This window comes from Mandrillus leucophaeus, unplaced genomic scaffold, assembly GCF_000951045.1.
Source record: "Mandrillus leucophaeus isolate KB7577 unplaced genomic scaffold, Mleu.le_1.0 Scaffold1068, whole genome shotgun sequence".
Taxonomy (NCBI): domain Eukaryota; kingdom Metazoa; phylum Chordata; class Mammalia; order Primates; family Cercopithecidae; genus Mandrillus; species Mandrillus leucophaeus.
Genome location: NW_012098854.1, coordinates 475,249 through 500,706, shown reverse-complemented (window position 1 = coordinate 500,706; position 25,458 = coordinate 475,249). Strand labels below are relative to the sequence as shown.

Below are 25,458 nucleotides of genomic sequence, written 5' to 3'. Positions count from 1 at the left end.
AAAAAAAAAAAAAAAAAAAAAAAAAAAAAGAAAAAAAAGAAAAGAAAAAAAGAATGTTATTGTCATCCTTTCCTGCTAATGATGAAGCCATTAGGACTCATAACAGGCTTCTTGTTTCCTAAGAGTGCGAATAGGATAGAATAGCTTTCTTCACTATTATCAGTAATATAGTCAAGTTGAAAAAATATTAAAAATGATAAGAAATGTACTTTGCTTTAGGACTTTCCATTTAGCTAAGATTTTCAGGGTAATTTCTGAAGTAATTTCTTTACACACTAGCAGAAGTTGACTCTGTCATGAAGGAAGAACATATCTAACAGAATTATGATATTGATCTATTTTTCTCTATTTTTTTTCTGTGACATAATTCTGGAATTACATAGTGAAATGGGAGAGATTTCAGGGTTTTTTTTTTTTTTTTTTTTGGCAAGTAAGCACACATTTCTCTTGGGAGAGAGTATGTGTCCTCTTCTTCCCTTGTAAAAGAAGCCAAAAGGTGGGTCCTGTTTCTGTGAAAAACTCACATAGAATGATAACAGAATTAAAGAGATTCTGCACCAGGTTTTGCATTCAGCCTACCTTGCTAACCATGTGTATTCCATATATCTTTACCCTTTCCCATTCTACTCAAAGCATGATTCCACTCAAAGCATGGGAACTCAGAGGATGTGTAGTGAACACTTTCTGAACTAAAATTGTGTTGTAACAGCCTTCTTTAGGAAACTGAAACATTCTTTTCATAGGCTTACATGTGCTTCATTGCACTCTTAATTTTCTCACATACTTTTTCATTATTCATTTCTAAACCACTTTGATAATTATCAAAGGAATAAAGGTTCATTATAGAATCCTTAAAAAGTGTGACAGCAAGAAAAAGTCACTCATATTCTGCTATCTAGATGCAAATGCCTACTCCCTAGAGCTAATGAACAGGTGCAATACCTAAAATACTATGCAAAATGTTCTACCAATGAAGAAACTCCATTTTAATCCCTTCATCTTTAGATGTTTTTGCAAATTAACTATGTTTATATCCATACAACTCATATGGTCTTTGAGGGTGGGCCTTCCATTGGTCTGTGTTTTGGATACATATTGGGAAATGATTCATATTGGTTCATCAGCAAACTATCTTTTCTAAAGTTTTTCTCCAGTTTCAAGAATTAGTTGTTTCTCAATGTCTAAATTATTAAAAAATAACAGAGACCTGATTAAGACATGGAAAATCAACATTAAACAAGGGTGTACATTTTTTCTATTTTATAAAATTGACCTCAAATCAGTGGCTATGCTAAATTTGCTTAGCTATTGACATTTTGTCCCTTCTCCTCTCTTTCTTCCTTTCTACTTACTTGTAGTATAAGCCTTCAGCCAACTTATATGCTCTCTGAAAATAGGAACGCTATTAATCTACCTGTAATTAAAATAAGAAACCAAACAATCAGGCAGGGATTCATCATCTTATCTCATGGCTTCCCAAAACTACAGCTTCTGTTTGTAAGTCTTTATTAAGTGTGTCTTCCTAAGAAACTGAATTTGTCAGCTTCCTTCTTTGGACTCTCAGCTTCCATGGTCTTTGGGGAGATGAGATCTTGCTATGTTGTCCTGGAGTACAGTAGCTATTCATAGATGAGATGATAGTACACAGTAGCCACAAACTCCTGAAATCAAGTGATCCTTTTGCTTCTGCTTCCTGAGTGGCTGGGAATACAGGCACGTGCCATGGCTGACTACCAAAAACATTTAAAAAGAGTAGGTTGAAAATTACTGCCTCTTCATACCCAGTACATCACTACTACAATCAGCATTTGATAAAGCCACTACACTAAGGATATATATAACCAGTGAACACATAGACAGTCTTTGCCACTGAATGCTCCAAGAACCAAGGCCAAATGATCCTACACAGCATACATTATAGTTACATCCTCAAGAGAAAAAAATTCCATCCAAACGAAAGTAAATTAAAAAAAAAAAAAGAGACAGTATCTCGAGATGAGAAGGAAGCAGCAGAACAATTCTGGAAGCATGCAAAAACAGAGTGTTAAAAAATCATACTAATGCTCTAAAATAGATCCTAATCAAAATGAAATCCTTGAAATACCAGATAAAGAATTCAAAATATTAATTTTAAATAATCTCAATGAGATCCAAGAGAAAGGTAAAAGCCAATACAAAAACATCAGAAAATCAATTCAGGATATGAATGACAAGTTTACCAAAGAAGTAAGTATTTTTTTAAAGAAAACCCAAATCCCAAACAAAAAGGAATTACAAAATATGGTTGAAAGTTTTAACAATAGACTAGACCAAGCAGAAGAAATAATCTCAGAGCTTGAATACAGGTTTTTCAAGTTAACACAGACTGAAAGAAAGAACAAGAATTTTAAAAATGAACAAAAACTTTGAGAAATAAGAGATTATGTAAAATGTCCAAACCTATGAGTCAAAAGTATTACTGAGGGAGAAGAAAAGCAAAAACTCTGGAAAGTCTATTTGAGGAAGTAATTGAGGAAAACATCCCTAAAGTCTTGCTAAAGATTTAGACATCCAGATACAAGAGGCTCACAGAACTCCAGAAAAATACATTGTAAGGACGTCACCAAGTTATATAGTCATCAGACTATCTGGAGACAGCATGAAAGAAAAAATCTTAAGATCAGCATGAGAAAAATGTCTAATTATATGTAAAGAAAATTCCATCAGACTAACAGTGAAATTCTTAATAGAAACCTTATAAGCCAGAAGAGATTGGGATCCTATTTTTAGGTTTCTAAAGAAAAAAAACTGTTAACCATGTATTTTGTATTCCATTAGAATTCAGCTTCATAAACGAAGAAGAAACAGTCTTTCCCAGACAAGCAAATGCTAAGGGAATTCATTACCACTAGACCAATCCTACAAGAAATGTTAAGGGAGGTCTAAACATAGAAATTAAAGATCAATACTCACCATCATAAAAACAAATGACAGTAAAAAACTTACAGGTCTTATAAAACAATTACACAAATGAGACTGCAAAGCAACAAGATAACAATCAACATTATAACAGGAAAAAAACCCCACATGTCAATATAGTTCTTGAACAGAAATGGATTAAATGCTCCATTTAAAAGATACAGATTGGCAGAATGGATTAAAAAACACAATCCAACCATACACATACACTGCTTAAAAAAACCCCACCTAACTGGTAAAGACACTTATAGACTAAAGATAAAGGGATGGAAAAAGATATTCCAAACTAACAGAAACCAAAAATGAACAGAAGCAGCTATACTTGAGTAAGAAAAAACAGACTTTAAATCAACAACAATAAAAAGGAAGACAAAGTTATTATAAAATGATAAAAGGCTCAATTCAACAAGAAGATATAGTAGCAATCCTAAATATATATGCAACACTGGAACATACAGATTCATAGAACAAATACTACTAGACCTAAGAAAATAGATGGGGTGCAATATATACAATAGTAGTAAGGGACTTCAACATGACACTGACAGCACCATACAGATCACTGAGACAGAAATTCAACAAAGAGACACTGGACTTAGATTGGACTTTAGGACAAATGAACCTAACAAACATTTACAGAACATTCTACCAAACAACCAGAGAATATACATTTTTCTCATGAGTGCATGAAAGATTCTCCAGGATAGGCCATATGTTAGGCCACAACACAAGTCTCGATAAATTTAAAAAAAATCAAAATCATATCAAATACCTTCTCAAATGACAGTAGAATAAAACTAGAATTTAATTCTGAGGGAAATCTTAAACTACACAAATACATGAAAATTAAACAACCTGCTCCGGAATGATCTTTGAGTTAATGACAAAATGAACACAGAAATTAAATTTTTTTTTTTTTTTTGAGATGGAGTCTTGCTCTGTCGCCCAGGCTGGAGTGTAGTGGCCAGATCTTGGCTCACTGCAAGCTCCGCCTCCCAGGTTCACGCCATTCTCCTGCCTCAGCCTCCCCAGTAGCTGGGACTGCAGGCACCCACCACCTCACCCTGCTAGTTTTTTGTATTTTTAGTAGAGACGGGATTTCACCGTGTTAGCCAGGATGGTCTCGATCTCCTGACCTTGTGATCCGCCTGTCTTGGCCTCTCAAAGTGCTGGGATTACAGGCTTGAGCCACCGCGCCCAGCTAAGAAATGAGTGAAAATAGAGACATAACATAACAAAGCTTCTAAGATACAGCAAAAGCAGTGCTAAGAGAGAGGGCTATAATCTTAAATTCCTACATAAAAATAGATCACAAATTAACAACATAATATTGCACCTCAAGGAACTAGAAAAACAAGAATAAACCAAATCCAAAGCTATCAGAAGAAAATAAATAATGAAGATCAGAGCAGAACTAAATGAAATAAAGACCAAAAAAAAAAAAAAATTTCAAAGGATCAATCATATGAAAGGCTGTTTTTAAAAGATGAACCAAGTTGATCAATCACTAGCTAGACTAACCAAGAAAAGAAGAGAGACTATTCAAATAAGCAGAATAAAAAATGAAAAAGGAGACATTACAACTGATACCACAGAAATACAGAAGATAATCAGTGTTTACTATAAACATCTTTATGTGCACAAACCAGAAAACCTACAGAAAATGGATAAATTCCTGGAGACATACCTCCTCCTAAGACTGAAGCAGGAAGAAATAGAAATCCGGAACAGACCAATAACAAGTAGTGATACTGAATCAGTAATAAAAAATCTCCCAACAAATAAAAGCTCTCAGGACGAGACTGATTCACAGCTGAATTCTACAAGATGCGCAAAGAAGAACTGGTACCAATCCTACCAAAACTGTTCCAAAAACTGAGGAGGAGGGAATCCTTCGTAACTCTTTCTATGAAGTCAATATAAACCCAAACCAAAGCCAGGCAAGTACACAACAAAAAAGAAAAACTGCAGACCAATATCCCTCATGAACACAGATGAAAAAATCCTTCACAAAATATTAGCAAACTGAATCCAACAGCACATCTAAAAGATAATACAACATGATCAAGTGGGTTTCATTCCAGGGATGCAAGGATGGCTCAACATATGCAAATCAATAAATTTGATTCACCACATAAACAGAATTAAAAACAAAAAGCATAAAATGATCTTAATAGATACAGAAAAGCATTTGATAAAATTCAGCATCCTTTCATGATAAAAACCCTCAACAAACTAGGTGTAGCCAGAACATACTTCAAAATAATAAAGGCTGTATATAACAAACCCAAAGCCAACATTATATGGAATGGGGAAAAAGTCAAAGTATTCCCTCTAAGAACTGGAACAGGATGAGGATTCCCACTTTCACCTCTCCTATTCAATATAGTACTGCGAATACTATCTAGAGCAATCAGGCAAGCGAAAGAAATAAAAGGCACACAAATTTGAAAATATAAAGTCGAATTATCTCTGGTTATGATATGATCTTATACCTAAAAAATCCTAAAAACTTCTCTCAAAGACTCCTAGAGTTGACAAATGACTTCAGTAAAGGTTCAGGATATAAAATCAAAGTACAAAAATCAGGAACGTTTCTATATATTGATAATAAATGGAGGATAAAATCAAGACATCAATCCCATTTACAATAGCTACAAACAAAATACCTAGGAATACTTTTACCCAAGGAGGTGAATGATCTCTACAAGAGAAACTATGAAACACTGATGAAAAAAAACTGTAGGACAAAAACAAATGGAGAAACATCCTATACTCATAGATTAGAAGAACCAATATCATTAAAATGATCACACTGCCCAAAGCAATCTACAGCTTCAATGCAATTCCTATCAGAATACCAATGTCATTTTTCACAGAATTAGGAAAAACAATCCTAAAACTCATATGGAACCAAAGGAAAGTGAATAGCCAAAGCAATCCTAAGCAAAAAGAACAAAGCTAGAGGCATCCCATTACCTCACTTCAAATTATACTACAAGGCTATAGTAACCAAAACTGGATGGTACTGGTATAAAAATAGACACATACATCAGTGAAACAGAATAGAGAGCCCAGAATAATGCCACTTACAGACAGCCAACTGATCTTCAACAATTTTCAAAAAAAACATACACTACGGAAAGAACACCCTATTCAATAAATAGTGCTGGGAAAATTGGATGGCAATTTGCAGAAGAATGAAACTGGACCCATACCTCTTATAATATACAAAAATTAACTCAAGATGGAATAAATATTTAAATGTAAGATATGAAACTATAAAAATCCTAGAAGAAAACTGATATGGTTTGGATTTGTGTCCCTGCCCAAATCTCATGTCAAATTGTAGCTCCCAATATTGGAGGAGGGGCCTAGTGGGAGATGACTGGATCATGGAGGTGGATTTCCCCCTTGCTGTTCTTGTGATAGTGAGTTCTCACAAGATTTGTTTGGTTAAAAGTGTGTAGCACCTCGCGCTTCACTCTCTCTTCCTTCTTCTCTGGCCATGTAAAACGTGCCTGCTTCCCTTTGGCCTTCTGCCATGATTGTTAAGTTTCCTGAGATCTCCTAGCCATGCTTCCTGTACAGCCCATGTAACTGTGAGACAACTAAACCGCTTTTCTTTATAAATGACCCAATCTCAGGTAGTTCTTTATAGCAATGCAAGAATGGATTAATATAGAAAATCTAGGAAAAACTCTTCTGAACACTGGCCTAGGCAAAGAATTAATGACTAATACCTTAGCACAGACAACAAAAACAAAAAGACAAATGGGCTTTAATTAAGCCCAAAGTTTCTGCACAGTAAAAGAAATAATGAACAGAGTGAACCGACAACTTACAGATTGGGAGAAAATATCTGCAAACTATGCATCTGAGAAGGGACTAATATCCAGAATTAACAGTGAACTCAAACACCTCGACAAGAAAAAACATATAGTTCCATTAAAAAGGTGGCAAAGGACATGAGCAAACAGTTTACAAAAGAAGACATACAAATGGCCAACAGGTATATAGAAATGCTAAACATCACTAATTATCAGAAAAACACACATTAAAACCACAATGAGATACCATCTTACACCAATCAGAATGGGTATCTTTAAAAAGTAAAAAAATAACAGATACTGGTGAGGATGTGAGGGAAAAGGAAACTCTTATACACTGTTGGTGGGAATTTAAATTAGGAAAACCTTTGGAAAACAGAATAGAGATCTCTCAAAGAATGAAAACTAGAACTACCATTTGATCCAGCAACCTCACTACTGAGTATCTATCCAAAGAAAAAGAAATCAATATATTAAAGGGAAATCTGCACTTGTATGTTTATTGCAGTGCTGTTCATAATAGCAAAGTCATGGAATCCATGCAAATGTCCATTAATGGGTGACCAAAGAATACGTCACACACACAAACACACCATGGAATACTACTCAGCCATGAGAAAGAATGAAATCGTGTCTTTTGCTGCAACATAGCTGGAATCGGAGGCCATTATCCTAAGTGAAATTACTTAGAAAGTTGTAGACCACATGCTCTCACTTATAAGTGGGAGCTAAATAATGTGTACACATGGACATAGACAGTAGAATAACAGGCACTGGAGACTCAGAAAGGTGGGAGGGCGGAAGGGGGGCGAGGGATGAGAAATTACCTTGTATTCTATTTGGGTGATAGTTACACTAAAAGTCCAGACTTCACCACTATGCAATATACTCATATACAAAACTACATTTGTATCCACTGAATCCATAAAAAGAAAGACAAAAACCAAAGAGTTGGTGACTAATAACAAGTATAAGAAATGTACAGACATGCAACCTGAGAGCTTAAAATATCTTCTGTCATTGTCATAAGTGGTATCAGCTTTAAAATGATGCAAAATTCCAAAAATTCACTTGAAAATGAAAGAAAGATAAAAGATTTAAAAAAGGTTTATATCCAAGTTTTCTTTCTATACTATTTTCTGAAAAGGAGGTAAAAGTTTCACTAGTTTTTTTAGAGATGATGTTTCCTTCTGTGTGTTGTCTGCATGTAAAAGAAAAGCATTCCAGATGTTGTGGTAGTTACTAAGAGAAGAATGGGTCTTATTTTAATACATGCAGTATGGTAAGTATTTATGTTAATTTTGCATACAACATTCAAAGAAAATGTTAGGATATCCCTTGTCATCAACTGTGAATTTCAGTTTCAAGGTTTTATGCATTTTTTATTTATGTATGTTGAAACATTCTAGCATCTAATACTGCTGACTCCATTGGCTTTTTTTTTTTTTTTTCTGATTGCACATCCCTGGGCTTCTAACAGAATGCAAAGGAGAAATGGAAGAAAGGGTGTTTAATGAATTGCAAGACCATGACTTAGAAATGTGATTAAGTCTGTGCTGACAAACAAAAGCACAGGAAGACTCTACATCAATGGCATGTGATTACGACAGGCATAAACACTAACCATTATCAATTGCCCACATGTTTCCAAGGATTGGTCCTGTTTGTCTCCAGCGAATCCTGGTGTTCCGGGTTAGTGCTGCATTAGGAAGGGGAATTGTTATTCGGTTCCACCTGCAAGAAATTTAGCACAGAACCATCTTCACAACTATGTTCATATCTTTTGAATGTATTTTACATGCTTTTCATGCTCTAGTTTCTGTGTGTTTACAAAAGCACTAAAGTTTACCAATAAACTCTTTAAATTCACTTGTGGAATTTGTTTATATCTTTAAAACAGATATACAACTTGTAAAAACATCCACAGCATGCCAGAGTAATGGATTTGTTATTTTATATTATTTAAAAAGTTTTTTAAGTTTTAATTTATTGTTAGAGATGGGGTCTTGCTCTGTTGTCCAGGCTGGAGTGTAGTGGCACAATCATAGCTCACTGTAGCCTCAAAATCCTGGGCTCAAGCTATGCTCCTGCCTCAGCCTCCTGAGTAGGTAGGACTACAGAAGCATACTACCACACCTAGCTAATTTTTAATTTTAAAATTTTTATTTCTGTAGAGACAGGGTCTCACACTATGTTGCCCACACTGGTCTCAAACTTCTGACCTCAAGAAATCCCCTTACCTTTGTCTCCTGAAGTGCTGGGATTACAGGTGTTAGTCATTGTACCTAGTCAGTTTGTTCTTAATAGTGAGCGATATTTAGTTTTTATACATTCTTTTAAGAAAATTTTCCATCAATACTCAGACCTTAGATATTACCTTATGCTAGACATCTGTGCAGAGATGTACTGCTACTTAGCATCAATTACTTTTATTTTTTGCTCTCCCCTAGCCCTACACACATTTAAAAGGGGATAACAAAGAAAATAATTCCCAACTTAATTTTGCCATTCTTGCAAATATTTTTACTATTCTCATAATGCTTATTCTGTCATGTGGCAAGTATTTTATATAATCATCTTTAATTCTCTTAATAGCCCCCAATGAGGTATATTATATCCTTAATTATGCAGAAAAAAGTGGAAAGTCAGGGACAGTAAATATGGTTACACAGAATGGAATCCAGGTCCAATTTCAAAACTTAATTTTCTTCCATTTTTTCTATGCTGCATTTCTCTAAAAGTACTGTGGCAATAAATCTTTTGGCAATAACCACAGAACTGCCATATAGAATTTAAGTTCATGCAATTCAAAATATAAGTCAAGTACATAAAGAATGAATGGCCTCACAAATTGTAATTTTAATCTTGCATCCAATTTACCAAATATACTATCTTTCTTTCTTCTTCTTTTTTTTTTTTTACAAAACCCCTTTAAAGAGGTTAGGTTTCTTACCTATTATGACAAAAATGCTAATTTCAGGATTACTCATTGATTTTTATTCTGCAACATGGATTCAAGTATTTCAATATCTCAGAGAGAACGTACTCACCCACTGTAGTTTTCAGAGGAGTAGACAGTGCTGTGGGGGAGGTGGGGTCCAGCACAGATCTCAGGCAAGCATTCAGTGTGAAGGAGGGACCAGGAACGTCCATGGTTGGTAGAAAACTCCAAGCTGACACTAATAAAACCAGAACAAGCACACACAGAAGATGGGGAAGGGTAAAATAACAAAAAAAAAAAAAAAAAAAAATTTTCAACTCTGGTTAAGTACATTAAACATCTGTAAAAACAGCGTAAAAATTTTTAAAGATGCTGTTCCCTAAATGATTGTTTTGTCTTTCACTAAAGTCTGACCAGCTTTCAAAGCGCAATTAGTTAAATTACTGCTATAAACAAACTGTGTTTTAAAGACAACAAATGGTAACTCGAGTTTATGCTCCTGAGTTTGATAGGTGGCAAGGCAATTACCATGTCTCACACTGTCACTTCATCCTGTGAATGTGACACCGACAAAATTCTTAGAAAAAATACGAGCAACACTTGGGCAAGTGAAACTGAGAAGTCATAGTTCTTAAAGTGCTAATTGATTTCCATGCTTATTATTAGGGGGTCACCAGCCGACAGGAGGTCAAGCTTTTTTTCAGTTGCTTTTTTTTTTTTTCTCTCTTAGCAATCTGTTGTAATGGATGGTTGCCACAGCACATGCAAACACCTCTGACACCTAAGATCAAGCTCTTAGAATGAAGCCATTCCTACTTGAAATCTATCCAATCATACCCCTCATATTAATTGAAGAACTTTTCTTTTGGGAAAAGTGTGTTATTTCATCAATGAGTATTTTACTTAAAATCCAGTTAAAACTCTACTTAGAAACTACCTCTTATTTAATAGTCAAACCTGCAAGCTCATTTTTAGTTTTGTACACTTACAAAAAAGGGCTTCCTACCTGTTACCAGGCTGATGTGTTCCACATCCCAGATTGATGGAAAACTGTATCATGTGAGACATTGTAGAAGGGAGAACAGGCAAGACATGGAAAAAGTCTACAGCCCAGACATTCCTATTATGTCCTTGATGATTCTTTTGCCTGAGACAAAATTTGGTAGCAGGAGTCTGAAGTTCAGGATTGATGACCACAGAAACCAAAGATGGAACCTTTCCAACAAAGGAGACCAGAATTACTCATAATCCTTTTTATGTTAATCCATGTAAATTCTCCTAGATTTGGCCTAGTAAACACCATGTATATAACTGCCATTTATTAAGCACCAGGAAATGTCCTTTGTGTTGCATTTGTTATTTCATGAAGAAGACGCTATCCTCAAGGAGCATTCAGTTTAGTGACTCAGAATTCCTCCTGTGCACGAGGTGGTGGCCTCTGTGTGTGTTTGATTAGGCTCTCCCTGCCTGAAGATAAACTGATATAAGGGCTTTGAGAGTTATCTAAGCATGTGTATCCATTTTATTTAATTAGCACAAGACAAAGGCAACTTGACATTTATACTTTATCATTAGTCCTCTTTGAAAGTGGATTGGTATCATATTAAGGGCTTTCCAAACTAGTATTGTGAAAATAGGACAAAAGAGCCAATGAGTCAATGCATTATAACTCACAAAGCTGACTTGATATGAGGCATGAAGATGACCAGGGCAGGTGTAGCTCTACCTTGCCACTGCTGGAAACATAGTCCTTTATGAAATCCCAAATGGTATAACTTGGGTTACCCTTGCACATGGAATGTGCTGGATATTCACTCTGGTTGTTTCCCATTTTAACCTTGATGTTTGTTTTATCTTTCTAACTTAAACCCTGAGATGCTAGATGTTAGCTGTGTTTAAGCTTTTAAAACTACTTAGGGTACCATCAGTGTGAAGAAAAGGCTAACGAATAATGAGTATGTGGGTGTGGCTTAGGCACAAACAAATCTACTTTTACAAAAAATAATTTTACAACTTATGATGAGTATCTCACATAATTTTGAAGATGTTTGCAAATAACCAGAGCTAACACCTGTTCTATATCCAAAGGGTAAAGAAAAAAGGCCAACCTCAAATCGGTAACTCTAATTAGCAAAGAAAAAAGCAAAGATAATAATAACCTGTGCTTCTACAGTGTCTTCTACCTAGGAGATCTCAAAATGCTGGACAAATACTCATTATGACTGACAGCAAGTGTGTGACGGGGCACAATTAGAGCTACATTTAGGGCTTTCTTGGGGACAAGAATAACTGTCAGATTATCGGGTTCTGCCTTACTGTCTCTGATGGACTGTAATTCACTCTTCCTTCCTGATAACTCATTTTTCATTTGTATCAGGAAAAAACATGAATGATAAAATGTCCATTTCACTTTTAAAGAAATCTGGCGACCTCTGGCCTGCCAGAACAGGGATGTATCTTCTGTCTGGAGTAGTCTTTGTAGTTTTGACCTGGGCTTGTCCAGGGTGGTCTGAGGTGGTCTATTTGCCACACAGACTGGCATGTGTACCTTATATGAGGAATAGGAAAGGGTATCCAGTGCTATGTGCTCTTTTCTTCCTTCAATTTTTGCATACAGGATTATGTCATTTTCATGAGAATTTCCAGGGTCACAACTTCCTCCTGCACAAAACAAAAATTTTAAGTTGCTAGTACCAACTAGCATCCATAAACATATCAAATATAGTGATAAATTTCCGAATAAAAAATCAATATAGTACCCAGTTGTCACTTAAGAATAACCCTAAACAAAGGTAAACAGACTCAAGGAAATAAATTATAATGATAGTTCAAGTAGGCCATGCTAAAGATCAAAGACTTGACATTTGTGAAGGCCAAAGTAGCTATTTGCTTCATGGGATTACTCAAATAATTGTCTACTTTGAGCAGCAACTACATGTTCATGTTCTAACTCACATTAAAAAGACGTGCTCTGCTTTTTAATAAACTGTTATTTCTTTAATTTGAGGTTTTTATGACCAAAGTTCAGAACCTATTGGCTATGGTTTTAAAACAAGGGTTATGACTTCTTGCATCAAGGAATTCTGAAGTAGTGTTAGTTAAACTGTTGCACATAGTATCTTTAATATTTTAGCATATTATTTGTATTTTAAATGCAATTTGTTTTACATTTTTCATTTTTATATTTGGTATCTCATTTGATTGTTAGAAGGTACATAGAGTGTTTTGTTCTCTATTACTCTATAGTCACGAAAAACAATATGCCATTGAAGCTGAAGAGCAACTACGATCATCCTGATAATGGCACTGAATGACAGAGCAGGTACTTGAAGCTAAGATCATATAACTAACTACTGGAAGAGCCAGGGGTACATGTATGTCTTTGAACTCATTATTTTCATGACTGCATTCCATTAATAATTCTTTTTAAAATATTTTATTTTGTAGAGACGGAGTCTCCCTATGTTACACAGGCTAGCCTTGAACTCCTGGACTCAAGCAATCCTCCTACCTTTGTCTTTTAAAGCATTGAGATTGTAGGCATGAGCCACCACACTCAGCCCCAGTCAATAATTCTTGCTACTGCTTGCTTCTATCAACTGTCTGTACGACCTGAATATTAAAGGATGACATGTCTAACTAGAAGCCTCTCTTAATCCACCATTAGCCTTCGTGATCGTACCAACCAAAACAGCAGGACAATGGGGATGTACATGTATTTCCTGGCAAATATTCTATCCTTAAGTCTCCACATTTATAATACTAACTTCTTTTTCTTTTATTATTATCTTTCTAAAAAATTTCTTCAGTTCCTAAACCAACTACCATCAATGTTAATTTTTATCTACAGGCAACTGCTGTTGCTAATACTCTCTGACGACAGTAAAACAACATCAGCATTCTAGAATAAAACTACCCTCTGAGAGTTAATTTAGTAAAATACACAAATAATGGCTGAGACTCAGCATCTGATATTAAATAAACTAAGAAGAAAGTGTCAATTGTTTGTAAATGTCTGAGTCAAACTCAACCTAAGTAACTGGGTCTGATCCTGGGGAGAAATGACTGATATGTGATATTAAGCGGGAAAGCTAGAACTGAATTAGTACAAGAAACTTCATTAACAATAGAAGGAATATTAGACAAAATCAGATATCAGAGGGCAAGACTTTCATAGAATGTCCATACACTGGGTAGGAATAGAGAAGTCCTTAATGACCAAGGCAAATCTTGGGGATTCATTTGCAAAATGTCCCCCACAGTGGAACAGGATGCATCAGGCTATCATAGCTCTGGAACTGCTGCCATTAAAATTACTGGGTGATATATATCTTTTTTGATTCCATAAACATTGATTATTCCCTCATGCTTAGCAGTTAAATTTCCATAGTCTATTGATGAGAATTATGATTTGTTCATAAGTCTCCTCTGAGCTTAGAGCATGAGTTGGTCTCCAGTATGTCAGCTCTGGGGTAATTAAGAAAACTCATTTTCTGAATCTATAAACCTGAGATCTGTACAATTGACTGAGGTAACCTCATTCAGGTCACCTATGAGGCCCATTCTGATTGGCCAGGTGTCTTCTTTATATGATACATCTTATTTCATCTTCCAGAATGCAACAACTTTTGATGATCTAAATTAATAATTTAAATAACAGATGATTTATATTTGACTTTGAAAATACACTATTGGAATTACTTTGTACAAATATTCTTAACTAAATTCTTCTAGGTGAATTCTAAAATTATTTGGCGTATCTAAGTATACATGAGTTGGAAGCAACCCAGGAAGCTGGCTTGATGGCAGAAAAGCTAGTGTCTGACTGAAAACGAAGCCCTTTAAGACAAACTGGAGAGGGCTGTGGGAATCTGGGGGTAAGCCTGTTTCTAGCTGAGCCAGGGAAGGAGAGAGTTTAGTACACATTCTCACCCCATTGGTGTGTTCCTAGAACAGCTCAGTTTATGGGATAGCAGTGAGTTACAGGATGAAGCCATGGGAAACTGACCTCTCTATTTGATCTGAAAGGTTTTACAGGTAGATCGAATTTTCCAGCTCACGACACACTGATTTTATATTTGAGTCATTTGTGAGAAAACTGCCCAATAATTTTGTTTATTCCCAAGGAAATCTGTGGGTTTTTGTTTTGACAACGAGTGATGTTGCAAATGGTGGTTGGTACCGTCTGGATCAGGGTTTCTTTTGGAGCCAGACTCCTTGAGTATTATTAATGATAACGTAAGGGTGAAAATGTCTACTTTTCATTAGGTACTTACTAAGAACCATGCACCATGTAAAATCAAGTACAACCATTATCTCTTTTCATCCCCTAACAACATTTTCAGGTAAGAATTAATACAGATTCACTTTGCTGATAGTGAAACGGAGGCCAAGAAAGGTTATATAATGTGCCTATAGTCCCAAAGTAAAGCATGTCTTTAATGTTATTCTGTTTGACTTCAAACTTTTACTACCACTCAATAGGTAAGTCTTGGAGGATGGTTTTTGCAAAGCATTGAAGTCTGGCATGCTACATGTGTTAGGCACATGTAATTTGGCATATAATAAATATTTACTGGATTAGGTAATTTGAACTGAGAATGGAGAAGTCAGGTATGGTGACAATGTATATCTCATCCTAATAATGTTTACTGTTCAACAACTTGTAGAGAAAAATCTTATGATTTTGACATTTATATCATATATTCAAGCATTTCCTTACATACTTCAGTGTTATGATAAATACAGCTACTAAAGCCGTTCTAATTGATGGTCTGTGGAGAAAAGATCCACATGAAAATGAAATTCATATTAGAAAGCAAAACTTTTAAATTGAGGCTATATACATATATATATAAATAAAATAGGATATTTATAATTATATATTAAGGATTTACCAAAAAAGGACAAAAATGGTGAATAATCACAGGCAGTGTGGGTTTAGTGCACCATATCTAATGACGCAGGTACTGAACTATCAGTGTTCTCTAATTTCATTAACCCGTTTTCTGTAACTTCTCTCTGTTCTCTTAAGAACAGTTCATGAACTGCATCTGCCCTTCAGAGATAACTGAAACGCACGTGAGAGCCACACCCAGCCCAGAACGGCAGAAGAAAAAAGTCCTAAAGGAGCCAAGACTTGAAAATGATGACAGATTTTATCTGAAAGATTCTTCCGGGAGCAATTTATGGTTCTGTGAAGTGTCAATGACAGCAGCTTCGACAGGGAGATATGGATTCTTCTTCAGCTTCATAGCCTTTGGCACCTTGTGGAAAGGTGTGACTCAGAGGCATCTTGTACAGAAATTAAGGTGCAGGAAGATTTCAATAAAAATGAATGGGGCAGTCAGGTTTAAAATATTTTAAATATTGTTTTCAGTCATTTTTAAAGAATAATAATTGGCAGTAAACTGTGTTGTGCTGCCCTAATTGCAGTAAAAATACAGAGAAAAGGGTACAATGTAAGCTAAAAGAGCTGGGCATATAGCAGATGCCTAGTAAATATTTGTTGGAGGAACCATAAACAAATACATGAATGAGTTGATGTCTGTTAGGTTATTTTTTGTCTAATTCACTGCACTTTGGTTCTAGGAACAGTGCCCTATACTTGTCCTCAATGAATTGGTGTTACATACGTGAATATATGAATAAAGGAAATAGATCTTGAACTGAACTTGGAAAGTCGAGCAAATTTTCCAGAAATGTGCTCACAGCAGACTGATATGAACCAAGGGCAGAACATACAGTCAGAGCCTGAGAGGGAGAGAGTGTGATCGAGTCCAGATTAACAATCAGTCTGATTTTCCTAAGGTACTGTATTTAGTGAGGGGCTACTTATAACTATCTCATCCTAAATCTCTTTCCGTATGTCTTTATTTCCCATCAACCAACAAAATTTTAGTCTTTTCTATAGGTCCAGTTCTATCCTATCTATCCTACCATATCCCATCCTACCATAACCTACCCTATCCTTACTCTACCCTATGCCACCCTACCCTATCCTATCCATCTGTTCTATCCTAAAAACACCTTTCCCGGGTGCTGCTGTTTCTTCAAGATCCAGCCACCATTTATTTTCTTCTCTCTACTGATAAAACTCTTGAAGTGGCAGTCCTCCTCTTTCAGGGACATATTTTTATTTTTAACTCCATGTATTTGGCTTTCCAGGCACCACATCATCGGGAAAACTCTCTCCAAAGTCACTGGTGGCTTCTCAGCCTTTATGCTGGTTGATCTCTCTCTCTGTGGCATTCCTTATACTGCTGATCATCTTCCTGCCATCCCACCCTGAACCACTTTCTTCCTTCCTCCTTTAGGCTCCAATAACACCTTCTGCCCACCTCTGTTTATGTTCTTTCTCAGTCTGCTTTACTATTTCCCCCTCTACCTATACCTAGAGATGAGGGTTCTCCCTAACAATTGTTTGTCATATACCTTCTGCCTGGGAGAACACAGCAGTTCTAGTGGCTCCAGTTATCACCTGCATATGCATGATTTTCAAATCTGATTCATATCCTGAATAGAATTTCTCCCTTCATATGGCATTCCAGAAACTTGATCTTAACATAAGTAACATCAAAATATTCTATTCCACACTTACTCTCTTATACACATATTTCTTTTCTAAATCTAGCAACCCTACCCTAACTGATCTCTTGCCCTTTAATTTCCAATTATTTCAATCTTTCATCATATTTGGGCTAGAATTACCTTTCTAAAACACAGGTGATCATGTAATACTGAACTAACAGGAATTTTCTGATAGCTCCATACTACCTAGAGAAAGAAAATCCAAACTCCTTAGTAGGAATTAAAGAAAATCACTACTCTGGCTCCAATTTGCTTTTCTAGTTCCATCTTACATGCTTCCACTTATCTATACTGGGAAAATAACCCAGCCCCAAACATATCACATACCTTTATTCTTGTGACTTTTTTTCATAATGGCTTAGCTTGGAATTCTCTCCTTAAATTTAAATCATGCCCATCCTTCAGGGGTGAGTTCAAATGCCATCTCCTTCATGAAGCTTTACCCTAATCCCTCCACTGCAATAACAGCTTCTGTTATACTCCCATAGCATTTCATTCCATTATAGCACACTGCATTCTATCTTGTAGTCACATGGTACTTGTGGGTGGGAACTCTGATTAATTTTTATATCAATAACAACAGAAATATACTGAGTCTAAATATTTATTTGGCACGGTTTTGAGTGCTTTTCATACATTAACTCATTTGACCAGCAACTCTGTGATTTAGGTGACATTATTCTCCCTATTTGTATTCTCCATATATCCTAGCTCAAGGCTCTATATTCAATAGGCATTCCTTACTGTTTTAATTGAATGAAGAGGCTTTTACTTGGGATAATGTACTTCTTTGGGCTCACTCAAATCAATTCCCTATCATAGTCAATACTGTTTTAATTCTTTGATTAATAATATGCTTTGTTCCAGGAAAAATTAAAGATTACTTAATCTCTTATATAAATATGACAATTATATAAAGGAACTTATATAATGATGAGTTAGTCTCATGTAAATCACCAAATATGGCTAATTTATTATAATAAAATCAAAATACAGTATGAAATATATCGTGTCAAAAATGGGCATGAGGGAAAAAACTTAAATTACGCTGGCATACTAAATGTTTATTACAACTTTTTTGGAGGAGGGCTTAAGGTTTTCCAGGAATCCCTTTTGATAAAATGAGAGCCAGTTTGAACTCTAATTATGTAAAGAAAATGAGCTCTGGGCCTTTAAATATACAAACCAGTTCAGAGTGAAGGTGAGGTTATCCTTAAACGTGAGATTACATTACTTTATTTTATATGCACAATTTCTTTGTTATCAAACAGATCATTATGGAAAATGAGTTAGCATCACATAGGTAATATACTTGAGAGCAGGATACAATCTGAGGTTTCCCATGCAACCCTGAGCTGTATGATTATCAAAAAGGTGAAGTGAGGAACATGAGAGAAATAAATCGCCACTGCTGAAGTGAGACTCAGGAGATCTGTTTGTCCTGATGAACTGACATCTTCGCTAGTAAGTTCAAAGGTAGACAGTGTTTATTTCCTGTTTCACTTCCAGATGTTGCCTGTGCTTTTCCAGTCACTCAACAAAGAAGGCATGTGACATCTACTCACATTTCTGGAATGACATCAGTGAGAGAATATGTAACTGTGGCTCTTGTTGACTAAAAGGATTAACTTTGGAGGTCACAAAGTTCAACCTTCTAACTCCTTTTTGGGTAATTTTCCAACTATATTTGCTCTACAATACTTTGAAGAAAACTATAACTTATGAACACATTTTTTTCTTAATGTGTTTGCAAACTTATTAGAAAATAGGGATTATTAAAGTATTAACCTAAATTTCTCAGCCTCCTATTACAAAAGAGTTATACAATGATGAGATATTCATGAAAACAAAGGCTCACCTTGATGACTATTTTTGGGGGGAAGCTAGGAAAAAGAAATTGCTTTGTTTTAGCTTTTCTCTCATTGTCTTTTCAGCTATAACCATGGAGGGAGAGGTAGAAGGAAGGTATTACGGCATTTTTTCTTCAGGCCTCACCATGGCAAGCCACGATTCTCTATAGGCTGGCTCCAGTTGGGCTAGCCGGATACACGGGTGAGTACCACGGGCTTCTGCTCTGTCTGCAGAGCTCATATTTCATGAATGTTCATTTTATGTAGTTGACAACAAACAACCTTACTTCCTCAGGAATAGGTGCTGGCCTAGGATCTACCCCAGGGTGAACAAAGTTTGTGCAAAATGTACCTACCCATCACAAAGTAAAACCTCAGGTTCCCGTAACCGGTAGTGTCCATATATGGAGTGCATAATTTCCTCTCTCCATCTTTGAGGAAGACCATTGATAAGCCTGATTCTATTGTTCCACATTCCGTACCAATGACAGCTCCCAAGACATCCCATCTGAAAAAAAAAAAAAAAGGATTTAAGAGTTAGAGTTAGAATATTAAGTCAAATCATTATAAAGCATAACATTTTGTTTTCAGTGAGGGACACTTACTTCGTAATGAATAATTCTGAAATAAAGATATGGCACTTTATTTAGGTAATGAATAAATTTTAAACACAAATTTTAGGTAGTGAATAACCTTTGAACACATTACATTCACAGTTATAGTTTTCCTGTAGAGGGATGAATTTAATCAATATTGTATATGGTGTGTCTACTTGTGATCAGAGCCATGCTCCAGTCTGACACACTTTTTATTCTTAAAGTACTTATAGTTGAGTTGGGAAATCAATGAACTAAGGAAACAGTGAATTCTAAAAGACAGACTCATAATATAAATACTTACATGATGTTTTACATATTGAAAATAACAATAGAATGAAAAGTCTATCTTTTCAATAGAATGAAAAGAATTGGCAAAAGTCTAGCAAGTTTTCAAAAAGGAGATGGGATTTAAACTGGGTCTCATCAAATAGGTAATTGGATACGTAGAAGAGAATAAAAATAGCTGGCTTTTACTGAGTGTCAACTACCGGGCCAGATCCTTTTCTAGGTCCTTTACACATTGAAGTCATTCAATTCTCACAGTGACCCTATGAGATAGTCACCATTACTACCCCAATTTTAGATGAAGAAACTGAGATGAAGAGAGGTTAAGAATGACTAGCAAAGGAAGAGGACAGTATTCAAATCCATGCAGTCTGACTCCAGAGCCTATGCTCTTACCACAGTCGCATAACGTGTTGATGAAATCACATGAGTACAGGCTAAGAAATGGGAATGACCAGCAGGCACGGTGGCTCATGCCTATAATCCCAGCACTTTGGGAAGCTGAGGCAGGCAGATCACGAAGTCAGGAGATCGAGACCATCCTGGCTAACACGGTGAAACCCCATCTCTACTAAAAATACAAAAAAATTAGCTGGGTGTGGTGGTGCGTGCCTCTAGTCCCAGCTACTCAGGAGGCTGAGGCTGCAGAATGGCGTGAACCCAGGAGGCAAAGGTTGCATTGAGCCCATATCGCACCACGGCACTCCAGCCTGGGTGACAGAGTGAGACTCTGTCTCAAAAAAAAAAAAAAAAGAAAGAAATGGGAATGACCTTGACACTATTAACAGTGCAGACATCAATAGACCTTGGTGGAGGATGTGTGTTGCGGAAGAGGAAAAAATACATTTGAATAGTACAGTGGAAAGAATCCATGGAGAGTTTGGAAAGAGGGGAGTTCAGACTCTATTTAGTAGACACTCAGTGATATTTCTAAACTGCATATATGATTACATCTCTCCTTTGTTTAAAGTCTTTCAGGGGTTTCCCCATTGCTATCTGGACAAATTCCAAGTTCCTTAATGCAGAATATGCAGTCCTTCTTGGCCTGGTCCAAGAACACATTTCTAGCCCAATCTCTTGCCTTGTACCATGTCTCTTCTGCCTTGTACCCAAACTCTTTTGCCATACAATGTGAATTCAAAGTCACTAAAACATTCTCTGTCAGCCCTCTGAACCTTAACTCATTGTCTATCAAACAAACTCAGGGTCATTCTTCAAGATGTCCTTGAAATATCAAACACCTTTCTGAACAGTCTTTCCCAAACTTCCTGGCTCCTCCTATCCAGCCCCACCACTCCATCTCAGACTCAGTTAGATTCTTCCTTTGTGATCTCATTTCTCACAGTACACTGCCATCGTTTCTTTACTTGCCTTTCTTTATCCCTGATATGTCAGCTCTTAAGACAGGATCTGCATCTTATTTTTGTGTCCTTAGACCCTAGCTCAGTGTTCAACACCCAGCAGAGTCTCAATAATTCTTGTTGAGTGATGGCGGGATTAAGGGATTCCATCTTCAGAAAATAAATGAAACTTGTAGAGTGCCCTGATTGTATCCCGTCCTCACTTTCCTCTGCTGTCTCTAGTCACATCTTTGCCCTATCCTCTGAGACAATTCATGCCATTAGCACAAACTGGCACAAATTGGAAAGCAGCCTTTCCAATTGGCATATTGGAAAGCACCATCTTCTGCTCCTGACCACACATCAGGCAGGTCTGACCACCACTTCCACTCAAAGTCCCCTTGTATCTGTACTCAATGCCTACTGCTACCATTGCTTCCAGGCTTTGGCACTGCGTCACCTTACAATCATAGCTCTGATGGTTCAGCCTCCTCTTTCCCTTAGATATTTCCTACACCATCTGCCTGTCTAGATCCAAGCCCTGCAATGACCACCTGGTCTTTAGCTTCTCTGTTAGTCTAGGTTCTAGGCACACACTTTAAATGCCCAAAATATTCAGAGAGGTTTTCAGGTTTAGATCTCTTTTAAAGATTCACAGGCCTAGATGAATGGTCTTATATAGAGATCTGGCCTCTCTGCCCACAGCTGCCTCTTCCCTTACTCATACTCTTTCTCCACCCTTACTACCAGTCTGTCTGATTCCTCTTCCCTCACCTTTTCAAGGCGGACCCATCTGTTGCCACACAAGTCCCAGCTGTGTCAGTGAAAAGTGAAAACAAAGTAGAAGGTCAAAGACAGCTCCATGGTTAGGGGAACAGGTGTTTACAGAACACCACATTCAACAGAACTCTGCAACTACACAAACAAAAACCTTGCAATACATGTTGGCTATAACAGAAGTCATAAATTGGTGTTTGGGGGAATGACCATAAACTTTTGACAGACATTTAGGTCATTTGTATCTTTTTTGTTATTATTAACAAGGCTATATAAAGGTCCTTGTGTGTTTACATATGCAGGTGGGAGTTTCCCTGTCAGCCCTTCTTAACTGGTGTCTGTGAGAGAAATGAGTCCTAATACCCCAAGGCACCCATTATATTAGTGAATTGCTTTTTCGCCTTTGCGTCTAGAATCGCAGGTGCACCTGCTTTAGGAGAACTGAGGACGTAGTGGCATCATTTTCTGTGTTCTGGGGTTAGCACAAAGGAATTTCTGCTAAGAAAGGCTGGTAGAGCATATATCTGGAAGTGGAGTTGCTGGGCAATGTGGTACTTCATTATTGCTCTTCAAAATGGCTGGATAAATTTATGTTTCCACCAGGAGGGTACGAGGTTCCTGTGTCCTCACAAGCTTGCCATCACTTCGTTTTGCCAAGTTTTTAAAATCTGGCCTATTAGATGAGTATGAAATTTTACAGGATTAGTAGTGAGGCTAAATATATTTTCATGTTTATTGGCCAGTTGGGGTTACTCTTATCTGAGTTGCCTATTTATGTCCATTTTGTATTAGGATCGCTTTTTTCTTTCTCTCATTTTTTTATGATTTGAATTCTTTATATATTTCAGGTAGTACTCTTTTCTTGGCTATATGTATTGTACTTTTTTCACTTTATGTTTTGTTGGATGTATAGATGAGTTTTAATTTTAATATAGTAGAATTTATCTATCTTTTCTCTATGCTTTGTGCCTTTTTTATCCAATTCTCCCTTATCCTGAAATCAGAGAGATATTCGTCTGTATTTTCTTCTAAAAGCCTTAAAGCTATGCTTTGCACATTTATGTGGTTTTAATGAATCTGAAATTGATTTGAGGTAAAGAATGAGTTTGAGATCCAATATGGTTTTTTCTATATAGATAGCCATTTATTCCAGAACCGTTAATCATTGGCCCTAATTATTGGTAATGCCACTTCTGTCACATAACAATCCCCTATAAACATGAGTCTGTTTCTACAATTAACTTGTCTCTCTCTTTTCCTCCATTAGTCTATATGCCTATCTCCGTGTCCAAACCAATTTAAATATCGTACATATGGTACGTGTACACATATATATGTTATTTGTTTATGTAAAATAGCTCTTGATAGCTGAGCTCCCTCTGTCCCTCAGCTACACCTTTCACTTCTTCATAATTGTCTTGCCTACTCTTGTCCTTGTTAACTTTTCCTAATGAATGTTAGAATCACTTTGTTGAGTTATATTAAAAACCCTACTTGGATCTTGACAAGAATCCGATGTCTCTTTAGTTACTGATAAGCAGCTATCTATTGAATTGTTGCTCCTTTGTAAATAATCTGTCTTTCTCTCTGGTTGCATTTTTGTGTTTGGTATTCTAAAATTTTCCTGCAGTGTATGTAGGTGTAGGTTTACTTTATTTATTCTATGGAAACTTGGTGTACCTTGTCAGTTTCGGGATCCAAACCTTTAATCAGCTCTCAAAAAATGTAAGTCACTCTTTTCAAATATTAACTATCCTCTATTCATTCTATATTCTTTCTGGAAATTCTATGGGACCTGTATTGAAATGTCATATTCTATTCTCCATGTCTCTCACTCTCTCATTAATCTTTATTTCTTTTTATATTGCAACATGTGTTTTTTTCTCAGATCTGTCTCTATTTCAATATACCAATTCTCTCTTCAGTTGCTTCTATTTTTACCTTCATAGTTAATATGTAATTTCCATCACTGTATTTTTCATTTTTAAATGTTTTCTTTGATTTTTAAATTTTTATTGATTGATTTTGTTGAGAAGTGGTCTTGCTCTGCTGTATAGGCTGGAGTAAGCTGTGCAATCATGGCTCATGGTGGCCTTAACGTCTCGGGCTCAAGCGACCCGCCCACCTCAGGCTCTCCTCACAGTAGCTGAGACTACAAGGAGGCGCCACCATGCCAAGTTAATTTTTGTATTTTTCCTTTTAGGGATGGTGTTTTGTCATGTTGCCAGGCTGGTTTCAAACTCCTGGGTTCAAGCAATCTGCCGATGTTGGCCTCTCAAAGTGCTGGGATTGCAGGTGTCAGCCACTGTGCCCCACTTCTTTGACTCTTTTTACCATCTACATATTCTTTTCTCATAGTATCCTCTTCTTTCAAAATGACTTAGATTAAAAAAAAATCTTTTAAATCATTTAATCATACTTATCTCATCTCTCTCTGTTATCTCAATTGGAATGCACTTATTCTTCTGTTTGTTGTATCTGATAACTGTCCTTTTTGGTGAATCATAAAATCACATAGATCATAATTCTTGTTGTGAGCTCATCTTCAGTGGACTTATTTCCAGCATCAATTTTACACACTTTGTGTAGAAGAAATATTTTTACAAAGGGGTTTTGCATTTGCATTTGTGAGTATCTTGGAGGTTCCCTGGTCCTGAATTTCTTTTTACATTAATTCCTCAGTTTAGAATTTTCCCACCACCTGGGTGGAATGAACGTGAATTTCACACTTGTTTGGAGTTTCCGTTCTTCTGGAAGTTTTTTCACTCTTGAATCAATGAGAGAAGTTGTTATCCTAATTACGTCTTTATGGAGAAGGAACTCTTCAAGGTTCCATATTTATACAAGAATATCTGTTCTATCTGTCATCTGCCAAAGATCCTGTGTATTTTTAACTCTAATCTTCAGCCTTAGATTACATATGTCAGTCCATCCTGAACTGCTTAAGTTTCATCTAAACGCTTATTAATCAGGTTTTTAATTTCCCTTTGTTTTAGGTATCTGCTCATTTCCTCCCCTATCCTAGGGCTACATATTGAAGAAAATTATCATACTTGATCCAACATTTCTAAGGGTTTGCAGAGGAAAAGGAATTGCATGAGCTCAGACAGCCTTGTTTTCAGTTTCAAATTTTCAGCTGGCTGATTACTATTAGCAATGATGGGGAACTAAAAGAGGTAAGCTAATTAGTTCATTTTAGGCTCTCACTTAATTATGTCATCAGGAGTGTTAACAAATTAAAGGACGATGTCATCTTTCAAATCAGCAAGCTTCTCTTTTAGAGTAGGT

At 36.3% G+C, this 25,458-nt stretch overlaps 1 protein-coding gene across 1 annotated transcript in view; it reads right to left on the bottom strand.

Annotated features, from left to right (window-relative positions):
* RELN (reelin) overlaps positions 1 to 25,458 on the bottom strand; it is a 538,867-nt gene that overhangs the window by 190,856 nt on the left and 322,553 nt on the right. Inside the window, exons 12-16 of the mRNA XM_011985112.1 lie at positions 19,526 to 19,677; positions 12,278 to 12,390; positions 10,736 to 10,944; positions 9,839 to 9,967; positions 8,413 to 8,522 (exon numbers count right to left, since the gene is read on the bottom strand). Coding sequence (XP_011840502.1) covers positions 8,413 to 8,522; positions 9,839 to 9,967; positions 10,736 to 10,944; positions 12,278 to 12,390; positions 19,526 to 19,677 — 713 coding nt within the window. The remainder of the gene's footprint in view (positions 1 to 8,412; positions 8,523 to 9,838; positions 9,968 to 10,735; positions 10,945 to 12,277; positions 12,391 to 19,525; positions 19,678 to 25,458) is intronic.